General features: G+C 45.5%; 1 protein-coding gene across 1 annotated transcript in view; it reads right to left on the bottom strand.

The window, feature by feature from the left end:
- LOC137422390 (lysosomal cobalamin transport escort protein LMBD1) overlaps positions 1 to 24,657 on the bottom strand; it is an 80,186-nt gene that overhangs the window by 41,641 nt on the left and 13,888 nt on the right. Inside the window, exon 3 of the mRNA XM_068109145.2 lies at positions 21,266 to 21,329. Within this exon, the coding sequence (XP_067965246.1) occupies positions 21,266 to 21,329 (64 nt within the window). The remainder of the gene's footprint in view (positions 1 to 21,265; positions 21,330 to 24,657) is intronic.

The following is a 24,657-nucleotide window of genomic DNA, read 5'->3' as shown; positions in this document are numbered from 1 at the left end:
AGTCCTCCTCGCGATGCAATGCGCTCCCAACAAGTCCTTGTACAATCCTTATCAGGTGGTCCTGATAAACCGCATAAGTCCTATGGAAGGGCTTTGTCCTCGCGGTTATATAGCGCCGCCCAGCGAACCCTCTCGAATGTGCCAGCCACGTTCTCACCACACCCCTTAAGCCATGCCCACTGAGCCCTAGTTGGTTGTTGGGGTCTTACCGGCTCCGCCCTTGATGTCTGCTTGACCTGGCCACACCCCCGACCTTGTGCTCCGCCCCTTTTCCAGGCCTTACCTCGTTGTGTTTGGCTAGTTTGAGCATCCTTATGCGAGGTGAAATGGGGTGCAGACTGGATGGGCGCAATGGGGAATGGGGTGCAGACTGGATGGTGCGCAATGGGGTCGATTGGGAGGGTGGGCCACAAAATGAACGGGGCCTACTCTTATTTATTTATTTTACACAACGCAGGCATCACTATTGGAAATGTCCTTATCTCACATATACTATGAAATAACTAACGTTCTAAGGTGACCTACGTGTTGCATGTGGACTAACTATGGGGGCAAAACCGTTAACCTTTATTAATCAATATGTACACTTTCTCAGAACCGCAACAACACACACACACACACACACACACACACACACACACACACACACACACACACACACACACACACACACACACACACACACACACACACACACACACACACACACACGAGCGCCTGAGCATTTATAGGATGATACGATGAGAAAAAGTCATCAGAGGCGAAGTGAAAAAATTTATTACAAAGCAAGGTGGATGAAACAATAGCACATGAGAAATGATGTAATTTGGTGAACAATGATTTGCTGCCGAACATCGTGTGGATTGTGAGGCAGGGATTTGCCAGAAGACAGTAGAATTTTTTTTTGCAAAATATTCAAGTCGATACATTTACACTGAAACCTCATCTATTTATCAACTACCCCCCAACTCTCTCTCTCCCCCAACTCTCCTAACATTTCTACCTGTCCAGCATTCTAACTGCACCGACAACTCGTGAACAAGACCTTAAAATAAAAAAAGGAAACTCTTAGTCAATTTCCTGTGATGAAAAAATTGAAACGCAAGAATCACAAACCATGAGTATTAGCAGATGATCGATTGACTATTGAACCACGGGGTACCCTTTATTACTGGAATTGAATTATGTGCAGAGTTTAAGTACATAGTCCGTTGTTTCCCCCATAAAAGGACTGGTTCCGCCCTTTGTGCTGTGCAGATCCATGGTACAAGGTTGGTCATTGTGCACGATAATTTGATGATTATGGGATTGCAAAAGCTAATGCACTCGACCATTTTTGTGATTATTGCAGAATGTGAGACGTTTGGATAAGACTTGCATTTAATCATTGCAAGAACAAGAAAGAAAGAAAAATACCAATGAGAGCACTCAACACTTACTATTGGGACAAAAGTGAAATGGTTTGAAGAACTTCACTTTCACCGAAACATTTGTGAATGCCGAAACAAGGTCATGTCGAAAACCTTAATACATCGCAATGGCATGAGGTCACAAATGCACCCTTTTACTATGGCATGGTACCATTCACAACCACGAGACAAAGCAGAGACCCTGAACCAACCAGGAGCTCTCAGCACAACTTGAAAATAAAGAAACCGACACTGCACCCATCGGTATTCAAACCTACATTAAATTGTCTGCAAGCCGCCGTATATGCCGTTGTCCAAGTGACCTTTCAAAACCCAATATAGGCAGTTGCTAAGGACATGAAGAAACATTTGTCCAAGTTCTTCGAGTAAGACACCTGGCAGCAGGTAACACTTCCCAACAACTTGTGACAAATTGATACACCACACCAGTCGATGGCATTAGATAGTGAACTGCCATAATTGACTTCGCCTAAACAAGGCATGGAACTAAAAAAGTGTTGCAGCGCCATTGCCATAAAATGTAGAAAATTTGGAAAGCTTCTTTTTCTACACTGAAGGAGGATGGAGGGGAGGAGGAGGAGGACGATTTGAGGTTTGGTGGGGGGAGGGGGGGGAATCCCTTCCGCAAGAGCTCTCGACCTGTTCATGAATTCCAAACTGCTGCCTGCAAGGAATACAAATACGTGGAGTGGGTCGTGGTGTTATCAGTCTCAAACGTGTTGTAAACGGATAATGTTCGCAATCTAGACGCCTCTGCAGGCCAGGCTCCACCGATATGGAATACGACCGATCATGTGCAAAGGAGCATGGCACACTGCATTGGAGACAAAAAATGCCTTTTACGATTGTGCATGCAGCTAGAAGACTCCAGGCCAAACGGGTTGATACAGCCTCACAAGTCAATTCATCATCACGCAAATCCTGCAGCAAAAGAAAAATGATGCCCCGTCTCGCCTCCAAATTTAACATTGCCCAACATGCACACACGATTGCCGCTCGTCGACCCTCGCACTTGGATAGCAAACTCATCTGTATGCCATGGCTTTCTTGGATACAATTTGCCGACAGCAATGGCGATTCGAATTGCATTTCAGGGGAAAAACAATAATAATGACAAAACATTTACTGTCACGGCCAAAATGCATTGGCAAAACCTAATGACAAGGTATTACGGAAAAAATGAAACACCAAAACAAGGATGCGGCGATTGTTTGAGAATCATGTGCAAGAAAGACAGATGGTGGTTGCAAGGTCATGCATGTAATACATGCGTAATAAAATAAAAAACCGCAGCAGATTTCACTGAAACCCAAAGGGAGTCAAAAATGACCACTGCTCAGGGAGGTCAACAAGCAGTACGACTGCTCCTTCAATAAAAGAGGAAGAGAGAGAGAAGGAGATTGGGAGGGGGGGAGGGTAGGGATTCCTCCGAGGAACACAAACAAGAAAATGCTGTGTATAAGGCTTTTTACTGCCCCAGCTTGCAATTTAAACTTTTCTTTGTACTTCACACGAGCTGCCAAACGGCAAACAAAGGGGTCTCAAATGGTTCACTTTTTACACAGGCCGCCTGCCAAGTTAGGCTCCAAAGTCCATACAAAACGACTGCCAGCAGCAAAAAATATTTTTTCTTCTACCCCCTCAAGGAATCAGTATCATAGCGACAAACAATCCGTCTCGCTCCAAAATCTTGATACATTGCACCTTTTAACAAAATGTTATGCCAAGCATGCCTTTGGTGAGGGTGCAACTTGAGCATTCTTGTCTTTGTATGTGCTGGAACACCCTCTTGTTGTGAACTCATTATAAACAAGAAAGAGCAATCAGAGATCGCAGACCCTTACCAGAACGCGTTTTTTTGGTGGTTTTTAAGGCTTTGTTAAAACAAATATGGCGGTCGAATCACGTGACCGATGACGTCGTCTTTTTTTTTTCTCCACCAATTTATCCCGAGATGACGCTCAAGAAATTTCATCTTCATCGGATGAAGTTTTGTACTCGTCCAATTATGAGGTCATAATGGAGGCACCTATAACATCATTAATATATGTTGTTCCCCATGGAGAGTTCTTTACAATGAGCCATGTCAAGCAAATCATGCTATGCAGTGTTTTCGGAGATATCAAGGTGCAAAGTTTTTCGGTTTTTCCAAGATGGCGCCAATACCACGTGACCTATGATGTCATAATTGTCATTTTAAAAAATTAGATAAAAGGAGATGCACCTATGGTGAATATTTCCTGTCAATCGGACCAACGGTTGTAGAGAAAATCATATTTACTCTGTGTGACCAAACAAACAAACACACAGACAGAGACAGCCAGACAGCCAGACAGCCAAACAGACAACAGACTCAGATGCAAAACCCTCTCCTCTGGCGAGGGTAATAAGCCAATGATGACTGAATAGATACAATGGAGATAGTGTGTACAGTATACACCACAACAACAACATGCATTTTAAAAGGCCATTTTCCCTACTAGAGTGGGGGTTAGCCTTGCGGTCCCCATGACAATGTTCTCCATCTCCCCTTGTTAACCCGTTGTTGCAGAAATATGTGTACAGTTTATGGTACGACACACACACACACACACACACACACACACACACACACACACACACACACACACACACACACACACACACACACACACACACACACACACACACACACACACACACGTTTTAGAACACCTCAATTTTTCCAGTTTTTATTGAAATTTAAGCAATTCAAGTCCAGTGAATAACCTGAAAAGGTACAAAGGTAAGCAGTAAACTGCGCAAGGTTAAAAAAAAAAGTTTAGGTTAGCAAAAACGGGAAAATAATGTATATTGCAACGTTATATTGTAAAAAAAAAAAAAAGGCCTTCTTAAGGAAACAAGTAATGGGTTAACAACACAGCTGTTCTGCAGCAATGTAAGTAAATTAAGCCTTGAAAGTTGATGCAAACAATTCCTATAGGTGTCCCAACCTCTGCTGATTACTTGATTACAAACCCACTGTCTGTATAAAAGCAGTATTGGAACAGACTGTTATTACACCCTCTGAAGCATTATTTGGACAATATTGCACTGCAGGAAGTAGTATATTGCTATCATAATGGTGAGAAAAAGGAAATCAACAAAGAAAGACAGAACATTATAACCCTTAAAAGTATAGGTCTTTCCTTTCGAGAAATTGCAAAGAAAGCCAAGGTGTCAGTGAGTACAGTTTCCTACACCATCAAAAGGCACTTGGAAACTGGAGGAAACTCTTACAGGAAGAGGTCTAGCAGACCCAAAGCAACAACAGAATCAGAAGACAAGTTTCTGAGAGTCAACAGCTTGCGTCTTGATGCCCACAGAATCTTGTTTCTTACAGTCTGAGAGTCCTTTAGGTGCTTTTTTTCAAACTCCAAGCAGGCTTTCATGTGTCTTTCACTGAGGAGAGGCTTCCGTCTGGCCACTCTGCCATAAAGCCCAGATCGGTGGAGTGTTGCAGTGATGGTTGTCCTTTTGGAAGTTTCTCCCCTCTCCACACAGGATCTCTGGAGCTCAGCCAGAGTGACCATCGGGTTCTTTGTCACCTCTCTTACCAAGGCCATTCTCCCCCGATTGCTCAGTTTGGCCAGGCGGCCAGCTCTAGGAAGAGTCCTGGTTGTTCCAAACTTCTTCCATTTAAGAATTATGGAGGCCACTGTGCTCTTGGGAACCTTCAATAAAACCACCTTTAGAGGCCATTTTTCCCCGCAAGCAGGGGTTGGCCTTTTTCGGGAACTGTGGTTGTTGTTGTTTTTCGGTCCCCTTTTTGAAGCAATGTTTTACGGCCGGATGCCCTTCCTGACGCCAACCCTTTTTGCCGCCTTTAACGACAAGCAGGGAATTACCAGTGAACTGGTACTCAATTTGCCGACCTCGGAAGGATGACAGGCTGAGTCAACCCCCCTGGCGTTAATTCAGCGATTGACGGGGATTCGAACCCAGGATCCTAGGATCCTAAGCCGGCACCCTAGCCGCTAGCCCAACACCAGGGATTTTCCTTCAACCTTCAATGCAGCAGAATTTTTTTTTTTGTCGGCTTCCCCAGATCTGTGCCTCGACACAATCCTGTCTTGGATCTCTGCAGGCAGTTCCTTCGACCTCATGGCTTGGTTTTTGCTCCGATATGCAGTCAGCTGTGAGACCTTATATAGACAGGTGTGTGCCTTTCCAAATCATGTCCAATCATTTGAATTTACCACAGGTGGACTCCAATCAAGGTGTAGAAACATCTCAAAGATGATCAAGAGAAATGGGAGGCACCTGAGCTAAATTTCAAGTGTCATAGCAAAGGGTCTGAATACTTATGTAAATGTGATAGTTCAGTTTTTTTCTTTTTAATAAATTTGCAAAACTTTCTAAAATCCTGTTTTCTCTTTGTCATTATGGGGTATTGAGTGTAGATTGATGAGGGAAAAAATGAATGTAAACGATTTCAGCATAAGGCTGCAACATAACAAAATGTGAAAAAAGTGAAGGGGTCTGAATACTTTCTGAATGCACTATATATATGTATATGTATATGTATATGTATATGTATATGTATGTGTATGTTTGTAACAGGGGTCTGTACTTGCCCCACCCAACACCCTTCTCCTCTTCACTCCTCACCCCTAACTTCCCAACATTCCCCACTTCTGGTGAATCTCCTTCTGCATCCAAGTTCCTTGCGTATTCCTTGTGTTATTTTGAGCACTTGCACTCCTAAGTATTGTTACGGGGTCCTCTGCAGTCTCCTGGTCTCCGGTAACCTCCGAACCCCGAGAGGAACCCCGGCAGAAAGATATATATGTTATTCTGTGTCGCAATCAATCACTAATGAAACCATCCATGAAACCACCAAAGGAAACGATCCAAATCAATAAGGAAACCACACCCTTGGTTGTCAATGAACAAATATTATATTAAAAGCACACAAAAAGAACCATACAACAATGGGGGCAATCAACCCTGCAATCAAATCTTAAGATGGTACCACCTTATCTCGTCACGTAACCCCAAACTCATGCCATTCCCAGGAAATGGAACCGAGCCCTCCTCAATGTCTCTATATACAAAAAAAAAAAAAAAAAAAAAAAAAAGAAGAAGAGAAATGGGAGGCACCTTAGCTAAATTTCAAGTGTCATAGCAAAGGGTATGAATACTTATGTCAATGTGATATTTCAGTATCGCACACAAGATTTCAAATAAACTTCTTTAAAGTGTACGTGCACACAGATTATAAAATAAGAATGGAAAAATATCTAAATAAGAACGCAAAAATATCTCAGCAATTTCCCGTCTGTTTATTTATTTATTTTACATATGTGAATTACACGTCCATGCACACGTGAAATGGAGTTTGTTTATTCATTCTGGATGTGAACACGATGTTGAAAACTGGTGGAAAAAAAAAAGAAAAAAGAAAAAGATCGATGGAATGAATGGAAGTTTAAACAGGATTACCTTTACTTCCGGTTAATATTGATGAATGAAATAAGAACGAAGAAACATGTCGGCATCATTGTTGACGTTTTTGTGATGACTGTCATCAAACGGAAAAGTAATATATCTTAACAGAAAAGAAAAAGCGAATTTTTAATATATCTCGCCATTTTCCAGTCTGTTATTTTCCAGTCTGTATTTCCAGTCTGTTATAGGCCTTTGAAAATGCATTTCGTTATATACACAAAGAATTAAGTTAAGCACCCCCCCGTTTTTTTACAACCTCGCACATTACAAGTTTGTTGTCGTCAAAACAGTGTAATATACCCATGATATTGCTATATTTTCTGGAGAAGTGATATTATGGTCACATAAAAACATAACAATCATGCCGTTTTCAATATTTTATTCTGAATAATTTAAGGTGAAATTTTTTGGGAATTTTAGGCATATTTTCACCTCAATTTAAGTATGGAGCTATAGGTCCATCACGGACAGTGTGGATGACGTTTATGTTTTCTAACGTACAGTCATTGTTCTGAGAAGACCTCTAGCGATCTTTGCGTCAATAACGTGTGTAGGACCCACGTGATCGGATGGAGCAAGGTGCTGTGACAACCATCCCCTGGCCTGCGTACAGTCCTGACCTGAACCCCCTCGAGCACGTTTGGGACATGTTGGGACGACAAATTGCGAAGATGGTCCCTCCAATAGCCAATCTGGATGAATTGGAACGTGCATTACATCGGGAATGGAACAACCTGCCACAGCAACGCATACGACGGCTTACAGGGTCTATGAGACGTAGGGTTGAGTCAGTGATCCGATCACGTGGGTCCTACACACGTTATTGACGCAAAGATCGCTAGAGGTCTTCTCAGAACAATGACTGTACGTTAGAAAACATAAACGTCATCCACACTGTCCGTGATGGACCTATAGCTCCATACTTAAATTGAGGTGAAAATATGCCTAAAATTCCCAAAAAATTTCACCTTAAATTATTCAGAATAAAATATTGAAAACGGCATGATTGTTATGTTTTTATGTGACCATAATATCACTTCTCCAGAAAATATAGCAATATCATGGGTATATTACACTGTTTTGACGACAACAAACTTGTAATGTGCGAGGTTGTAAAAAACCGGGGGGGTGCTTAACTTAATTCTTTGTGTATATAAACGGAAACTTTCATCGGATTTTATTCCTGGGTTTTTTCAACAGTCTAAAACCTTGTTAGCAACTGTTAAAAATGAAATGAGATATCGAATTAAAGTTGAAATAAAACTGAGAGAGAGCAAGACACCACGGGCCTAACAAAACAGGCCTCAAAGCTATGCGAGGAAAGAAAATGGCGGATATTTGTTTTTGAAGCCCCTCCCAGACCGGGTGTAGCCACACCCCCGGACAGACGTTTCACCTAAGGAGAATATAATATATATATATATATACATATATACATACATACATACATACATACATATTATATATATATATATTGTTGCGGATATGAGGATGGCATTTTTTTGATTGTGTGTCTTGGATTGTGGTAAACTGCTGTGTACCATTGGTTGGATATGGCCCCTCTTGCCTCCAGAGTTGTATAAAGGTAAAAAGGGCGTCTCGGTAATTAGTCCATAAGCATACACGTCAGCCAATCATAGAATGCCCCTGTTCGATAGCTTATATCTTATTATGTGTCTTAGGGTAAGGCTGTGTCTCCCATCAACTTAAATACTCCATTGAACTTAAATACTCCATTGTACCAAGTGAAATAAGAATAGGTCCCCTTTCATTTCATTTCGATGGCCAACTGCATTTTGGGCGGTTTTCTTCAACCACCATTGGCCACGAGACAGGGTTGGGGAAGAAAGGCGGGTCCCCACCTCGTCAGAGAGGGGAGGAGTGAGCCAGCCCCACTCGAACAACCATGAACAAGGGGTTTGGCTTGAGAGGGCGGAGGAAGAGCGTTTGGGGGAGGTTCGCAAAGGTTGAGGGGCGGGGCCTATATAACCCGCCGGCGGGGCGTTCCTGAGGCAGTTCAGACAAGGAGGGAGGAGACAAGAGCTGGGTCGTCAGAGAGTTGCGCTTTTACTGAGTCCAAAGAAAGAGCTGGATCGTCAGAGAGTTGCGCTTTTACTGAGTCCAAAGAAAGAGCTGGGTCGTCAGAGAGTTGCGCTTTTACTGAGTCCAAAGAAAGAGCTGGGTCGTCAGAGAGTTGCGCTTTTACTGAGTCCAAAGAAAGAGCTGGGTCGCCAGAGCAGATGCGCTTTTACTGACAAGCAGCTCCAACCCGTGACTCCACGCACACGACAGGCTCGGTGGCATCAGCGGCCGTCGAGGTCCAGCCCGACGTCCCGTGCGGGATCAAGCTCCAGCCAGCTCCGTGCCGTCCTCCCCCTCCAGCCACACACCTCCTTCCAGCCAATCCACTCTGCAATTCCCCGTGTGAGTCGTCTTTGTTTGTTCTGTCCTGGGTAGTAACTAAGTCTGTATAAGCTAGTAATCTTCACTGTGTCACCTGCGTCTCATGTCCCCTGTAAATAATCGTGACTGCTCTTTTTGCTTATGTGTGTAAATAATAATAAATCCCGTTACTCTTCTGTACGTCTTCTTCCTCTTTGCATTCGGTCGCTTTAGAGTTTTCCAGATTGAGTAGCTGTGGCGCGATACGGCCAACGTTGGGTAAATCGGGTGAATCGGGGAAGAACAGTTCGGCCGCGGTTATACCTCCGCTCGGTAAAAATAACATCCTAATCCGCGGACCGTAACAAATTGGTAGTCAGGAGTTGGGATTCGAACCTGGGACTAAATTTATTTAGCCCAAATTTTGGACACCAATTGTGTTATTACAGTAACAAATTGGTGTCTGGGAGTGAGATTCGAGGCCCGAACCAAATTTTTAAAAAACATCTGGGAAAAAATTGTCAAAATTTGGAGCTGCTGGAAATTTGCAAACCCGAATTTTGAAATCGCGCCATGGCTGGTCAAGGCGACGGGATGTCGGTGGGAGAGATAGACGGAGTAGAATCGACCCAGGACCCCAGGGAAGAAGTGGGGAAAATGGTGGAGGAGAGTAAAGAAGGTGTGGTTGAGGGGGTATCAGGTGCACAAAATGGCGCTCTCGCGCACGTGGTTACAGCGGCACCAAATTTTGCCGCGCCCGTGACCGTAGCAGCGGGCTTTGATGTGGGGGACTTCATGGCGCAATTCACCGAGATGCTGAGAATAGAGGGGGAGAAATTGAGTAACCAAATTGAAGAAATAACGAACGGAATGAGGGCCGATATGGAGAGAATGGAGCAGAGGGACAGAGACCGCAGGTTGGGCGAAAGGGTCCCAGGGGTGCACGAGGAGGTAACGCGGGTCGAGAAGCGCTGGTTGAGCGAAGCGGAGGAAAGCGTGGGTACAATGACGGGGGTAGAAATCGCGACACGGGGTTTGGAAAAGCCGGCGACCGATGAGGTAGAGGGAATTTTATTAAAGCCAACGGTCGTCGAGGTGAGTAAAGAAAAAGCGGAAGTGGGCATTGAAATTGAAGAGACCGGGGACTTAGAAAACCACTCGCGGCGGGAGGAGGTGATGGAATATGTACAAGGTCGGTGCTCAACTCATAATGATGTGCTCACACCACAAATAAAGAGTTTGCAGGTTTTGGTGCAGGGAGGAAGAAGAACCCCGAAGGTGAGACGTGCTGTGTATTGTGCGGGGAGATTTTGTAAGAGGATGTTTGGCGACAAAAGAACTTCCGCGCGCTTGGGATCGAGGAAGCATCTGGGCGTTGGTGAAGGGTCCCGTGTGAGTGGAAATGGCACACGTGTGAAGAAAAAGTGTGCGTCGGCGAGTGGGTGTGTTATAAAGTGTGGGAGTGAAACCGAGTGCGAGCGAGAATGCACGTCGGGGTGTACGGAGTGCGACACGAGGAGTGAGTTGGTGGTGGAGCGGGTGCGAGGATGCTCGCATGGGATGAACGGCGAGGGTGTGCGAGGAAGCACACCTGAGTTGGTGGTAGCGCGAGTGTGGGAGAGCCCATCTGAGCGCGTTAGTGGGTGGATGCCAGAGTGCACGCCCATGGTGAGTGTTACGGAGGACGTAACGGAGAGGTGTGGACCGAGGTGTGCGCGCGGCAAGTGTGCGCAAGAGTGTGCGCGAGAGGCGTGGTTTGTAACAGGGAGTGCGTTGGTGGAATGTACGGACGGCGTTGGAACGCCGGATTTGGTGAGGGTGAAAGGGGTAGCGTATGCGTGTGAGCATGCAAATGAAGCATCGACGGTAACCGGGTTAGCGGTTAGGGCGACGGATAGCCGATGCGAGCACTCGGGGCGCGGTGTGCTTTGTTGGGTGCGAGGCCCGGCGCGGATCGATGCTGCGTTGCTTCTCTTCGAAGCGTCGTTGCCGATTCGGGCTTGGCCCCGCCCTGCACGGTCGAGTCCGGGCCTTGGCGGGCGAGGCGACCGGTCCAGTTCAAGGGCGAGTGGGAGGAAGCGGACGGTGCCCCCTCGCGGAGACGGGGTTCCGACCGGGGGAGATTGAGCCATCGGGCCCGGGACCGCAAGGTGCCGCGCCGAGATGGTGCGTGGAATCTCGGCCCGACCAAACCACCTCCCTTGAACCAAAAGCCGGACGGATTCAACCTGCAGGCGACCAAACCACCCGAATTCATTGCTCGGCTTTACGAAGCCGAGTTTAATGATGTCATGACGCACCGAGGCTAGGATATAGCGGACTGTGATGATGGTGATACTGATAGTGGTTTTGATCCGAAATTTAGAAAAGTGAGTAGAATTGGCAGTAAATAGAAAATTTTTGATTGGTTGGAATTTGGACGAGCAAAATTGATAGTGGGACCTCCCCGATGTGGTGGGATGGAAACCTTGCCATCTCTCACAATACGGGGGGCAAAGGAGCACTAGTTTATGGGGTTGATGGCAGTGAAAACTAGCCCGGGAGGGTTAGGATATATCGTGTGTAGGGATCTAGAAAAGAACGACCTGAGGTAACGGTAAGGTTAGGTAGTGACAATGATACCTGTAGTGGGGACGCAGGTAGATTAGAGTGGATGATAATGACGAGGGAGCGCAATAGTTTAAAGGGACGACTGGGAAGCGCAAGTTTCAGAGGGGAGTAGTTAGATGAGATGATGCCGTGTGAGTGTTGGAGGTGTATGGAAGTGTATTGTGAAAAGTGTGTGAGGAACAGGTGTGATTGCACAGGTGTGCAACTGGACAGGTGGATGGAGCAGTGTTTGAGTGATGGTGATGGTGATGTGAGTTGTATTGACCAAATGGTCCAGGGAGAAGGAGGGTGCAGGTGGCACCAGGTGTGATTGCACAGGTGTGCAACAACAGGTGTATGTGGTTGTGTGGAATAAATGGTAGTGTGGAATATCTGGAGTATTGGGATGGATGGTCGTGGAGTGAGTATGGTGGAAACTATGGAGTGGAGTGGATGGTGCGAAGGTGTGAATGGGGGAAGAGTGGACCCCCATCACGAATACCCGGGGAGGGTAGTCTAAGAGTTAGGTAGAGGGTACAGGTAAATTGTGGTTGGATATTGGCATCTGTGGTGCGGGTGGAAGAATGGTGATTGGATGGGTGCATTAGTGTTGTGGAAATGGCTGGGCATGTAGCCTGTTAGTGTGTGTAGTTGGTTTGGGCACTCCACCACTGTGAGGATGTCGGCCAGGTGAGGCCGCAGGTGGGCTCTGGGAGCCGGTAGTTGTTGTGGATGGGGCCTGAGGATCCGGAGGACGGACCCGGGTAGCCCAGTGCCAGAGGGCACCGAGTGGGGTGACAGAGCCAGGAGGGGCCTTCCCCAGTTAGTTAGGTTAGGATGAGGAGCTAGGTAAGCTCGGGTGGCAACTACAGTGGTGGAGGTGTGCAGGTGGGTAGACCTGCTGGGAGAGCTACACGTCACAGCCCAGAAAATGTGCAAGGGCACCGGGAGATGAATCGGGGGAGTGAGACCCCAAATTGAGAAGCACCACAGTTTGGTCAATGGGAATTGGTTTTTAGAACCCATAGTGTAAGTTGGCCAATGGATTGGCAGGGAAAGACCCCGGGTAGAGTAAAGTGTGTTAAAATCATTTAGAGGATAGTTAGGATTGAAGTCTCCCCGCACCATCTACATCCACTCACCTGAGGTGACAGGTACTCCACACCATGCCATGTTTAATTATTTTTGATGCAAATGTTTTGGATTGTGAGACGCATCATGACGTGGGTGTGACATTGTGCTTGAGGTTCCATCTCTTCCTCCTTATGAGGATTGATGATGAATTGGGTGATGGCAAATTTTGAAGTAGAGGGATTGTGGAGACGAATTTGGTGTAGGGGAAATATGGGGAAGACGTGACAGTTGTGACGAATTTGTAATGTGTAGATGTTGTACATATGGGGTAAGGGCAAGGGTAGTGTAGGTGACAGGGGGGTGACGTACGGTAGGGACAAGCTTTCTCACTTCGCCCTACGTACGCATTTCGCCTTGCATTGCCTTATTGATGTGTACCCTTGTGACCTTACCCCTCACTCATTTGTCTTTCCCTTTTTTTCTCCCACATGACCTGTGCGCCATTGGGCGCCGAGGGAAGCGTGCGTGAGTCGGCCATTGTGCGCCCGGAACTCCCAGAACCAGCTGTCTGCATCGATGCACCACATGATGGACCACATGTCTGTGGCCGAGCACCACTTATGGACCCCATGGGTTGGGGCATGGCCCCTCTGCTGGAACCGGCCATGAGGGCCCGAAATCTTGCTGGCGGACCTTGGCCACAGGGCACCGATGCCCCACAGGTGAACCACACGTAGTCGGCCTGGTGGGCCATAAATAAATAAAAAGGACACGTTGGGTGCAAGTTTTAATACAAATAGGCCGCCAGCAAAGAAGGTGACAACAACTGGAAGAAATAATAATAGCCAGCAGAGGGAGCCGAAGAGCAAGAGACCACCTGCAGGGTTAGGGGTTGTTGGTTTATTTTTATTCATTGAACAATGGTGACTGCACCGATTGGTGCTTGGGGGTGTATTGGTGCGTTATGGGTGCTTTCATGGTGCATTGATGCAGAGCAGACTGTCTCCCCCCCCCAGAAAGAACAATCACAGGTCCTGGGTTAGTCTTGTAAATAAAAGTAGTGTCAATTGTAAATAATGCTCCCCACCGTCAATGTATAGTTTGAAGACCATTCCGCAATTTGGTTAACTGTGGGCGTAAGTCTGTTAGGCAGGGTGCAATGGAGCAGTGGGACACATTTATTTATGTTTTAAAACTGTCGCACTCAGGGTCAGGTTAAAAGTAGAGGGAACTACACCTACGTGTCACACGAAATTAAAGTTATAGGCCCGGGATGTGCCTAAGAGGAGGGTGCAGTGTTGCGGATATGAGGATGGCATTTTTTTGATTGTGTGTATTGGATTGTGGTAAACTGCTGTGTACCATTGGTTGGATATGGCCCCTCTTGCCTCCAGTTGTATAAAGGTGAAAAGGGCGTCTCGGTAATTAGTCCATAAGCATACACGTCAGCCAATCATAGAATGCCCCTGTTCGATAGCTTATATCTTATTATGTGTCTTAGGGTAAGGCTGTGTCTCCCATTAACTTAAATACTCCATTGTACCAAGTGAAATAAGAATAGGTCCCCTTTCATTTCATTCCGATGGCCAACTACATTTTGGGCGGTTTTCTTCAACCACCATTGGCCACGAGGCAGGGTTGGGGAAGAAAGGCGGGTCCCCACCTCGTCAGAGAGGGGAGGAGTGAGCCAACCCCACTCGACCAACCATGAACAAGGGGTTTGGCTTGAGAGGGCAGAGGAAGAGCGTTTGGGGGAGGTTCGCAAAGGTTGAGGGGCGGGGCCTATATAACCCGCCGGCGGGGCGTTCCCGAGGCAGTTGAGACAAGGAGGGAGGAGACAAGAGCTGGGTCGTCAGAGAGTTGCGCTTTTACTGAGTCCAAAGAAAGAGCTGTATCGTCAGAGAGTTGCGCTTTTACTGAGTCCAAAGAAAGAGCTGGGTCGTCAGAGAGTTGCGCTTTTACTGAGTCCAAAGAAAGAGCTGGGTCGCCAGAGCAGATGCGCTTTTACTGAGACAAGCAGCTCCGACCCGTGACTACGTGCACACGACAGGCTCGGTGGCATCAGCGGCCGTCGAGGTCCAGCCTGACGTCCCGTGCGGGCTCAAGCTCCAGCCAGCTCCGTGCCGTCCTCCCCCTCCAGCCACACACCTCCTTCCAGCCAATCCACTCTGCAATTCCCCGTGTGAGTCGTCTTTGTTTGTTCTGTCCTGGGTAGTAACTAAGTCTGTATAAGCTAGTAATCTTCACTGTGTCACCTGCGTCTCATGTCCCCTGTAAATAATCGTGACTGCTCGTTTTGCTTATGTGTGTAAATAATAATAAATCCCGTTACTCTTCTGTACGTCTTCTTCCTCTTTGCATTCGGTCGCTTTAGAGTTTTCCAGATTGAGTAGCTGTGGCGCGATACGGCCAACGTCGGGTGAATCGGGGAAGAACAGTTCGGCCGCGGTTATACCTCCGCTCGGTAAAAATAACATCCTAATCCGCGGACCGTAACAATATATTAGGAAGAATACCTGTCCCAAGTGACATGAAAAGCTAGCCAAGGTATGTGTCCCCACCAACAGGAAAAGTTTAAGTTAATCTGTCAATTTAACTAATATTTCATGGACTTTAAAAAAGTGAAATTGTGTTGCATTCTTGGTTTTGCTCAGACCCAAAGCTCTGAACTACGTATACTGCCCACCACAAAATAGTGGTGCAACATAGAGCTGTGGAGGTTGGATTTGGGGAAAAAGAGCAAAATATCCTGGTTGGGAAATAAAATTTTGGTATCAACATTACTCATGCCTGTTCTCCTGTCATTTCAAAAGTGAATGTTGAGCTTTTCAAACAAAACGTGGGAAGCGGCAGCGGTAAATGGGAGACACACACCATGGTTCATAATATACAATAGACGATTTCCCTTCCAAGGAACTTCAACACAGAAAGAGACCATTCAGCCCATCCAGCCTTTACAATGGTTGTCAACCTATGACATTTCTTGTTTAAAGAGTCGAGGCTTGTGGAAAAGCTAGAACACAAAACGGATCAGGATGCAACAGGACGAAAGAAAAAGTAGTGAGGTTGGCAGAGGGAGACACCAACAGCGCAGTTGAAGTAGATGGAGAACTCAACAATGGGGTAGAGAGGAATAGGGTGAAGGACAACAGCTGAAATTCCTCTGAAAATCCTCCCCATAGCATGATGCCACAAACCACGCTTCACAGTAGGGATGGTGTTAGAATGGTGATGAGCTATGCTCGGTTTCCACCCGACATAGCGCTTTGAATTCAGGCCAAAGAGTTAATTGTCATCTCATCAAATGACAGAATATTTTGCCTCATGTTCTTTGCCTCAGTCTTTCACGTGCCTTTTTGAAAACTCCAGCCATGCTGTCATGTCCCTTCTTCTCAGGAGTGACTTCTGTCTGCCCACTCTCCCATAAAGTTGAGATAAGTGAAGTGCTGCAGAGACTGTTGTCTTTCCAGCAGGTTCTACCGTCTCAGCCAAGGAACTCTGTGGTTATTTCTGTCAATGGTCATTGGGTTCTTGGTCACCTCCCTGACCAAGGTCCTTCTTGCCCGGTTGCTCGGTTTGGTCAGATGGCCAGGTCGAGGAAGAGTGTGTGGTTGCATATTTTTTCCATTTGCCTGTCAGTTTCGCCGAGATGCAGTCCAATAAAGTTGTCGAGACATGTCAGGGATAATCAAAGGAAATTCGATGCACCTGAGCTCAATTTGGAGTGTCATAGCAAAGGGGTTGAATACTTATTGACAAACTATTTCAGCTTTTCATTTTTAATTATTTCGTAAAAATTTCTAAAATATATATATATTCCACGTTGACATTATGGGATATTATGTGTAGAAGATCAGTGACAAAAAAAATCTCAATTTAATCCATTTTAAATTCAGGCTATAACAACAAAATGTGAAAAGGTCAAGGGCTGTGAATAAGTTTTGAAGGAACTGTACATGGATTTCCCTCGAAGATGACAGGTGGTGCCTCGTATGTCCCTCTAATGTTTACAAGTTATGAATTTTGAGAAAATGACAGATTAAACCCCCTGTCCAACTGCTGGAGGCAAAAGCAGTAAGGTGCATCGTGGTAAAAAAAAAGAAAAAAAAGTGATGCTATAAAGTTTCGTTACAATTAACCTTGGGAGATCAGAGGAGTAACATCAACAAAAAAAACAACCAAACTTATTCGCTTTTATATAATAGAACACACACACACACACACACACACACACACACACACACACACACACACACACACACACACACACACACACACACACACACACACACACACACACACACACACACACACACACACACGATAAAAACTTAAAAATTGATCACTTGGCACAAAAGCATTTCTGTATGGTCCAACAAGGCCAAATATGGTTAAAGCATATCCCATAATTTTTTTTTTTTTTTCCAAGTGTACAGTATGTTGCAGAAGAAAGTATCACTTAGTGAAAATATCATGACTTTAAATTGCCCACCGTAGTTTGGCTGAGATAGGCACTGAGGTCCGGAGGGCGGGAGTGCAGACACCAGTACATATAATAGCTCACTCCAACCAAGACCATACAAAAAATACACCACCAGATGTGCACATATACAAATACAATTAGGGTCTTTATAAAGTTTCACACAGATCAAACACCAGCTTCCAAGAACGCTGTCCAACTGCTGGAGGCAAGAAAGCAAAAACTCATGAATCAACTCTTATAGTTTAGGTACCTGCTGGGAACAACCTTCATTATGCCTTCAAGGGTGGTACATCAAACTTCAGAAAGACCTGGCATGTGCTAAGGCATGATACGAGGCTAAAACGAGCGAGAGAGATTTGGTGGGGCGAGGGGGGGAGGAGGGGGGTTGGGGGGGGGGGGGAGGAGGAAGGAGGGATAAATAAAAAGTGAGCAAGAACATGCAGATGGATTTGTCAAAATGGGTACAACGACCAGTTTACATGATAAGCCTTTTTATTGCTAGTAATAAGCAGCTCACGATAATTGCTCGACAAAGCGTGCAGCAGGTCTTCAAAAAAAATAAATTTAAAATAAAAATAAATAAAAAAATTAACGACTGCTGGAAAAAGAGATAGCATATGCTTTGTGACAACTACACCAGTCAGCTTTAAACGTATGCGATGGTGCCATCTACCGACTTACCCTATGACAAATTACATGGAGCACTTCTCCCATAATGGTTTGTAAGACTAAGCAAACGACCAAACCTCGTCTTAAGATGCATCTGGAAAAGCATGCACCCTCAAGAAACATGACCTGCCGACAAACATCAAAAGATGAAAACTAGCTCATCATGGGTTTTACCGGTTTAACAATGCATTTTACAAACCCAAAAGCCAGTAGGAGCATGCTCACCACCGTCGGAGACCGGCGGACTGACGACATATCGAGCGCTCACCCCTCGTCGGAGCAAACGTTTACACCGATCACCACTGAATGAACAACGAACTGGAATTTTGGAAGTACTATTTTTCATGCATGAACCGAAATTTCCAATCGCAATCAAAACAGCATCACAGGTTGGAATCCACAAATGTCCAGAATTTATCTCGAGTCCTTTGATCAGAAACAAACCCCAATCTTCTGAGCAGCGATCGATCGTCCAATTCCGAACAACGACTGCAGATGCCAACCTGATTTAAACATCAAACAAATGATCTCCTCACCTTTATTTATTTTTAAGCAAACTTCTCCAGTCGCACAAAGCTGTTAGGAATCAAAACGATACAAAACCTCAAAGCTCAAACAACCAAGGGGAAATACAGTATGATGGATGACCTTTTGGTCTTTGGGTCTTTGGGTCGTGACAATGGAAGGAGAATGCCCTAAAACTGATGAAACACTCAGCTGCTTCTGACATTTCTTGTATAAAAATAAGCCTCACCTGCTCGACTCAGACTCGATATTAAACTGGCCGGAAAGAACAAAATTACCATGTGATTAGTCAAATCTATTAATAGCGGCTTATTTCCTTAAAAAAAAATGGGGGCTTTGAGGGGGGGGGGGAGTGGAAATTGCACAATCCTTTGAACAAAACCACCATACGACCAACCACACATGCAACGAAGGGACACCGTGCCACAACGGGGGGATTCATAATTCCAAAGTCTCTGTGCTGCCACGACCTTTAGTACCGTACTTCCCATGACACCGATCATGTCTCCGGTCGCTTCGCTGATGGGTTTAACCAAAAGACAGCATGTTGTACTTGATGAACATATTGCATGCCTATCTGTGGGTGACAATGACGATGTCAAAGACAGTAAAACATGAAAAAGGATATTTTATAACACGTAATTGTTGTTGGCAGTTGTTCGTGGTTGGTGGTTGTGTGTTCCTTCCATGTGCAGTACTTTTATATTGCTTTGACAAGTATTGCTATATTTTATTTTGTGTGCTCCTCATTTATTATTCTATGACAGGAGGAACCCCATGTAAAGGGTTACTGCAGTCATAGAAAATAAATGTTAGTTGAAACTGCAACATTAAAGTCCCAGGTCCCACTTCGTCATTAAAACAGGCAAGTAATTGTGACTAAAAGGACCAAATTATTGAATGAATGAATGAATGAATGATCGTTTTAAGGCCATTTTTCCCTGCGAGAAGCAAGCTGCAGGCCTTGCGGGCCCCATGACAATCATGGTTCCCTGTTTGAGGCAATGTTTTTATGGCCGGATGCCCTTCGACGCCAACCCTTGGTCGCCTCTTACGAGGCGCAGGGATAGGGTGTACCTATTCTAAACCGGGGTACACACCGGGATCATTCATCCCAGCAAGCTGGTACTCAATTTGCCGACCTCGGAAGGACGACAGGTTGAGTCAACCCCTCTGGCGTTAATTCAGCGATCGACCGGGATTCGAACTCAGGATCCTGAGTACCCTAACCCGGCACCCCAACCGGGTATTAAGTCAAATCAACTTGCTCAAATCCTGAGTACCATAATCGTTGCTCAAATAATATTAAGCCAACACCAGGCTCAAGGGCCAAATTTATTGATCCAAGTAAATTGATTATTAGGTTTTCAACAAAACCATTTTTAATGTTGTACGACAACAGAAACACTTCAGAATAAAGTTAGATGTAAAAACTCGGCTCCTTTTATATATGGTCTCGATAATACACGTTTCCTCAAGAGTTTGCAAGCTGTAGTCAAGAGAAGTGCAACACAAGTTATACCTCGTTTCATACACAATATCAAAGGAGGCTTTAATAATAACCTAAAAAGTAATAAATTGTTGTGGGGAAATTGGTACACCGACAGGCCACGCACGAGGGGGCGGCCGTGGCAAGCGCATGCATGAGGGGGTAGACGGGGTAAGCGCATGCACGAGGGGGCGGACGGGGCAAGCGCATTCACGAGGGGGTGGACGGGGCAGAGAAGGAAAGCATGCGTGAGGGTGCGGACGGGGCAAGCACTCGCACAGAGGGGGGCGAACGGGGCAAGCGCACGCGTGTGTGCGGATGGGACAAGGGCGCGCGAGGGTGAGGATGGGGCAAGCGCGCAAGGGGGTATATGGGGCAAGCGCTCCCACACAAGGTGGATGGGGAAAGCACGTGCGAGGGGGAAGGGGGGGGCGTGGAAAGCGCACACACAAGGGGGGTGGCAGACGGGGCAAGCGCGCACGTGAGGGGGGGGGGGCAGACAGGGAGAGATTGAGTGGCGTGTGAGCTCGAAGGCATGGAAAGTGGCATGCTCGCTCAAAAAATTATTGGTTATCAAAATTATTGAAACATGTGATTGACACAATGTATATTTTCACAACATTCTGGACTGCACGGACATTACACAAAAGTTGATTTGAAGCAGGATTTCAATGAAGAAACAACTTAGAAGGGTGTTGAGGAGGTTCAGAAACGTCACCCTGAGAAACCAGCTCCAATGGATCAACCTACTGAACACCATGACAAGAACCATACTCAAAGGTGCAACAACAAAAAAGCCCATGTCAAGGTCAAGCAACAATCGAGGATCTAAAGATTTCTCATGTCCTGCTAGTCACTTCCCACGTTTTATCCCCACTCCAAACATGACACAAGCTAAGCAATACTTTTCACGAAAGAGTGTCAGCACAGAAATATTTCCTTGTACAATCTCCTTCAAACTCAAAAGACCAGGAAAAACAAAACATAGACTGGATAAAATATAGGTCAAGGACATCACACTTGTGTACAAAATGCACATAGTCACCTTCAAATTTTATATTTCTTACTTCCAGCACCACACTGTGATGTATTTATGTTGAACTGCTGCACTAAAAATGCCAAGTGCTGAAGAGACAGCAGCTCGGCAGCACTTACTGTAATAACCATAGAGAACGGAGTCTTCCACCATTTTCCGTGTAAGATTATCCGCTGCCCAGTCCTGAAAAGCATTTTCTTAAAATTAGATGTAAACAGAACTTAAAAAAAGATATCGTATGCATATCTGTTCGATGCACTGGCATCGTTCAAATACATAACAATTAATCAATGAAAGCAAAGCAATAATAAGAAGACCAAAAGTCTAACAGCGGCTTAACTAACACTAACAGTCTAACAGTCCAACAGTAGCCAGGCTTGTAAAATATTAGAAACCACCAGCACATATAATCAGCTTTTTAAACAGTCGTTAATGCTGTTTATAACATTATACAAAGAAATTTTGAGGAATCCCGACATCTGTGAGGTAAGTTTTACTTACAGAACTGAGCGAAGATCTACTGTAATCTATGTACCCCACAATGGTTGGATGTGTGCTCATTTACCAAGCAGCTAGCTAGCACTTGCCAAGCCAGCCATTCCTTAAGGGTTTTGAATGGAGTGCTTGTTCGAATGCTTAAACCACTTGGCGATCTTTCCACAAGAACCACCTTCAGAGGCCATTTTTCCCCGTAGGAAGGGCACCATGGTCCCCTTTTTTTGAAGCAATGTTTTATGGCCGGATGCCCTTCCAGCCGCCAACCGTGTTAGTCGCCTCTTGTGACATGTAGGGAATTACCAGTGAACTGGTACTCAATTTGCCGACCTCGGAAGGATGACAGGCTAAGTCAACCCCCCTGGCATTAATTCAGTGATCGACCGGGATTTGAACCCAGGATCCTAGGATCCCAAGCCGGCACCCTAACCACTAAGCCAACACCAGGCTCGATCTCTCCACAAGAAACTTGGTAAATGAACACACCTAATGTTCTTGACACCCGACCATAGATCGACTGTAATCTATATACCCCAAAAAGGAATGGCCCTTCCTGCCACTCCCATAGTGAGTGGGTGTATTTGTAAATTCAAATGTTGGTCGGTGCAGTCAGCCGTCGTAATGACGTAACGGACACAAAACTGATATTTTAACTTCCAGTACATTTGCAGTCACTACAAATGGATTAGTGTTACAATTAGATAAAATACTATAATATTCACTTTCGTTATTTCAAAAATGATATTACCATTAAAAAAACCGAGGCTAATTCCTTACTTCCTCGGTTATTAATATTAGTGCCGAACACCGTTCATCATTGATCTTGATCAGGAACCATATACCGCTTCAATCCATCAACTTTCCATTCACGACATTGGGATTAAAGTGTTACGGTTGTATTTACTATATTATTATTATTATTATTACGAAAACAATACTACTGAAACGATACACTACTGTATTAAGAAACATGGGCTTAATTTGTCTGAAGCGTTCCGAAGACAAGTCATAACGCCCAAGGCCTATACGTAGGCCTACCATACCGTATTGTTGGAAGAGCCGTAACGTCTATGCTTTCGATATTGCATGATCATTTTAACAATCGGCTTGTTTGTGATTCACACTGAATGAAAAGCGTATAGGTAGAGCATGGCGATTGTGATATATGACAGGTTCGACAATATGTTCGACATGAACAGCATATAAATCAAAATGGCGGAGTGTGGAGAGTCAGCCGCGTACGCCATAATGACAGACATAATCACGTCACCCTGTCATGTGGTCATATCCTCAGCTCTGATTGGTATACGTTTGAAGGGACATACATATATACATACATACATACGGATGGACAAACTGTTCTAGACGGCTTCGCCCGATGGGCTATGCCGTAAAAACCAATTGCCCCTGCTATTGAAAAAAAGAGTTCGACCTTTGAGGTGCTGCCATGCATGTGAAGAGGCATGCTAGAGAAGGATGGGCAGCATTTGCAAAATTAAAAATGCAAATCCAACTTCACACTTGTCTGAAAAGGAAAGTTAACAATTCGTGTTCTCCCAGAAATGACACATGGCAGTCGAATACGGTCCCTAATAAAGGAGATGGAGCAAAGATTGATCACGCTGCAAAGAGCCATGGAAAGATGCTGTCTTGGCATGCTGAAAAGGGACATGAATGAAGATCAAGCTTCCTTGACATTCTGGTCCCAATCAAACAACTAAAATGGAACTGGGCCAGATATGGAGCAAGAACAGAACCAGAGCACAGCAAGATTTACAAAATGCAACCAAGAGAATGCCATGAAAGACCAAATGTCAGATGATACGATGAAATAAAAAAATAAAAGCTTACTAGAGGATATTGGCCTAAAAGTGCATCGAATAAAACAGAATGGACCATGTTGAGGTTGGCCTTCGCCCTACCGTGGACCACATCAATCAATTTCGTTTTGAACTGAAATGTCAGTGCTACAAAGAGATATATATAGAGAGAGAGAGAGAGAGTGAGAGAGAGAGAGAGAGAGAGAGAGAGAGAGAGAGAGAGAGAGAGAGACAGAGAGAGAGAAACGACACAGAGAGAGAGCGAGAGAGCGAGAGAGCGAGAGAGAGAGCGAGAGAGCGAGAGAGCGAGAGAGCGAGAGAGAGAGAACGAGAGTGAGAGAACGAGTGTGAGAGAACGAGAGTGAGAGAACGAGAGTGAGAGAACGAGAGTGAGAGAACGAGAGTGAGAGAACGAGAGTGAGAGAACTAGTGTGAGAGAACGAGAGTGAGAGACGAGAGTGAGAGACGAGAGTGAGAGACGAGAGTGAGAGACGAGAGTGAGAGACGAGAGTGAGAGACGAGAGTGAGAGACGAGAGTGAGAGACGAGAGTGAGAGACGAGAGTGAGAGACGAGAGTGAGAGACGAGAGTGAGAGACGAGAGTGAGAGACGAGAGTGAGAGACGAGAGTGAGAGACGAGAGTGAGAGACGAGAGTGAGAGACGAGAGTGAGAGACGAGAGTGAGAGACGAGAGTGAGAGACGAGAGTGAGAGACGAGAGTGAGAGACGAGAGTGAGAGACGAGAGTGAGAGACGAGAGTGAGAGACGAGAGTGAGAGACGAGAGTGAGAGACGAGAGTGAGAGACGAGAGTGAGAGACGAGAGTGAGAGACGAGAGTGAGAGACGAGAGTGAGAGACGAGAGTGAGAGACGAGAGTGAGAGACGAGAGTGAGAGACGAGAGTGAGAGACGAGAGTGAGAGACGAGAGTGAGAGACGAGAGTGAGAGACGAGTGAGAGACGAGAGTGAGAGACGAGAGTGAGAGACGAGAGTGAGAGACGAGAGTGAGAGACGAGAGTGAGAGACGAGAGTGAGAGACGAGAGTGAGAGACGAGAGTGAGAGACGAGAGTGAGAGACGAGAGTGAGAGACGAGAGTGAGAGACGAGAGTGAGAGACGAGAGTGAGAGACGAGAGTGAGAGACGAGAGTGAGAGACGAGAGTGAGAGACGAGAGTGAGAGACGAGAGTGAGAGACGAG

The sequence above is a fragment of the Myxine glutinosa genome, chromosome 2 (assembly GCF_964187855.1).
Source record: "Myxine glutinosa chromosome 2, kmMyxGlut1.1, whole genome shotgun sequence".
Taxonomy (NCBI): domain Eukaryota; kingdom Metazoa; phylum Chordata; class Myxini; order Myxiniformes; family Myxinidae; genus Myxine; species Myxine glutinosa.
The sequence above is the reverse complement of the archived record's forward strand: the minus strand, read 5'-3'. Positions and strand labels throughout refer to the sequence as shown.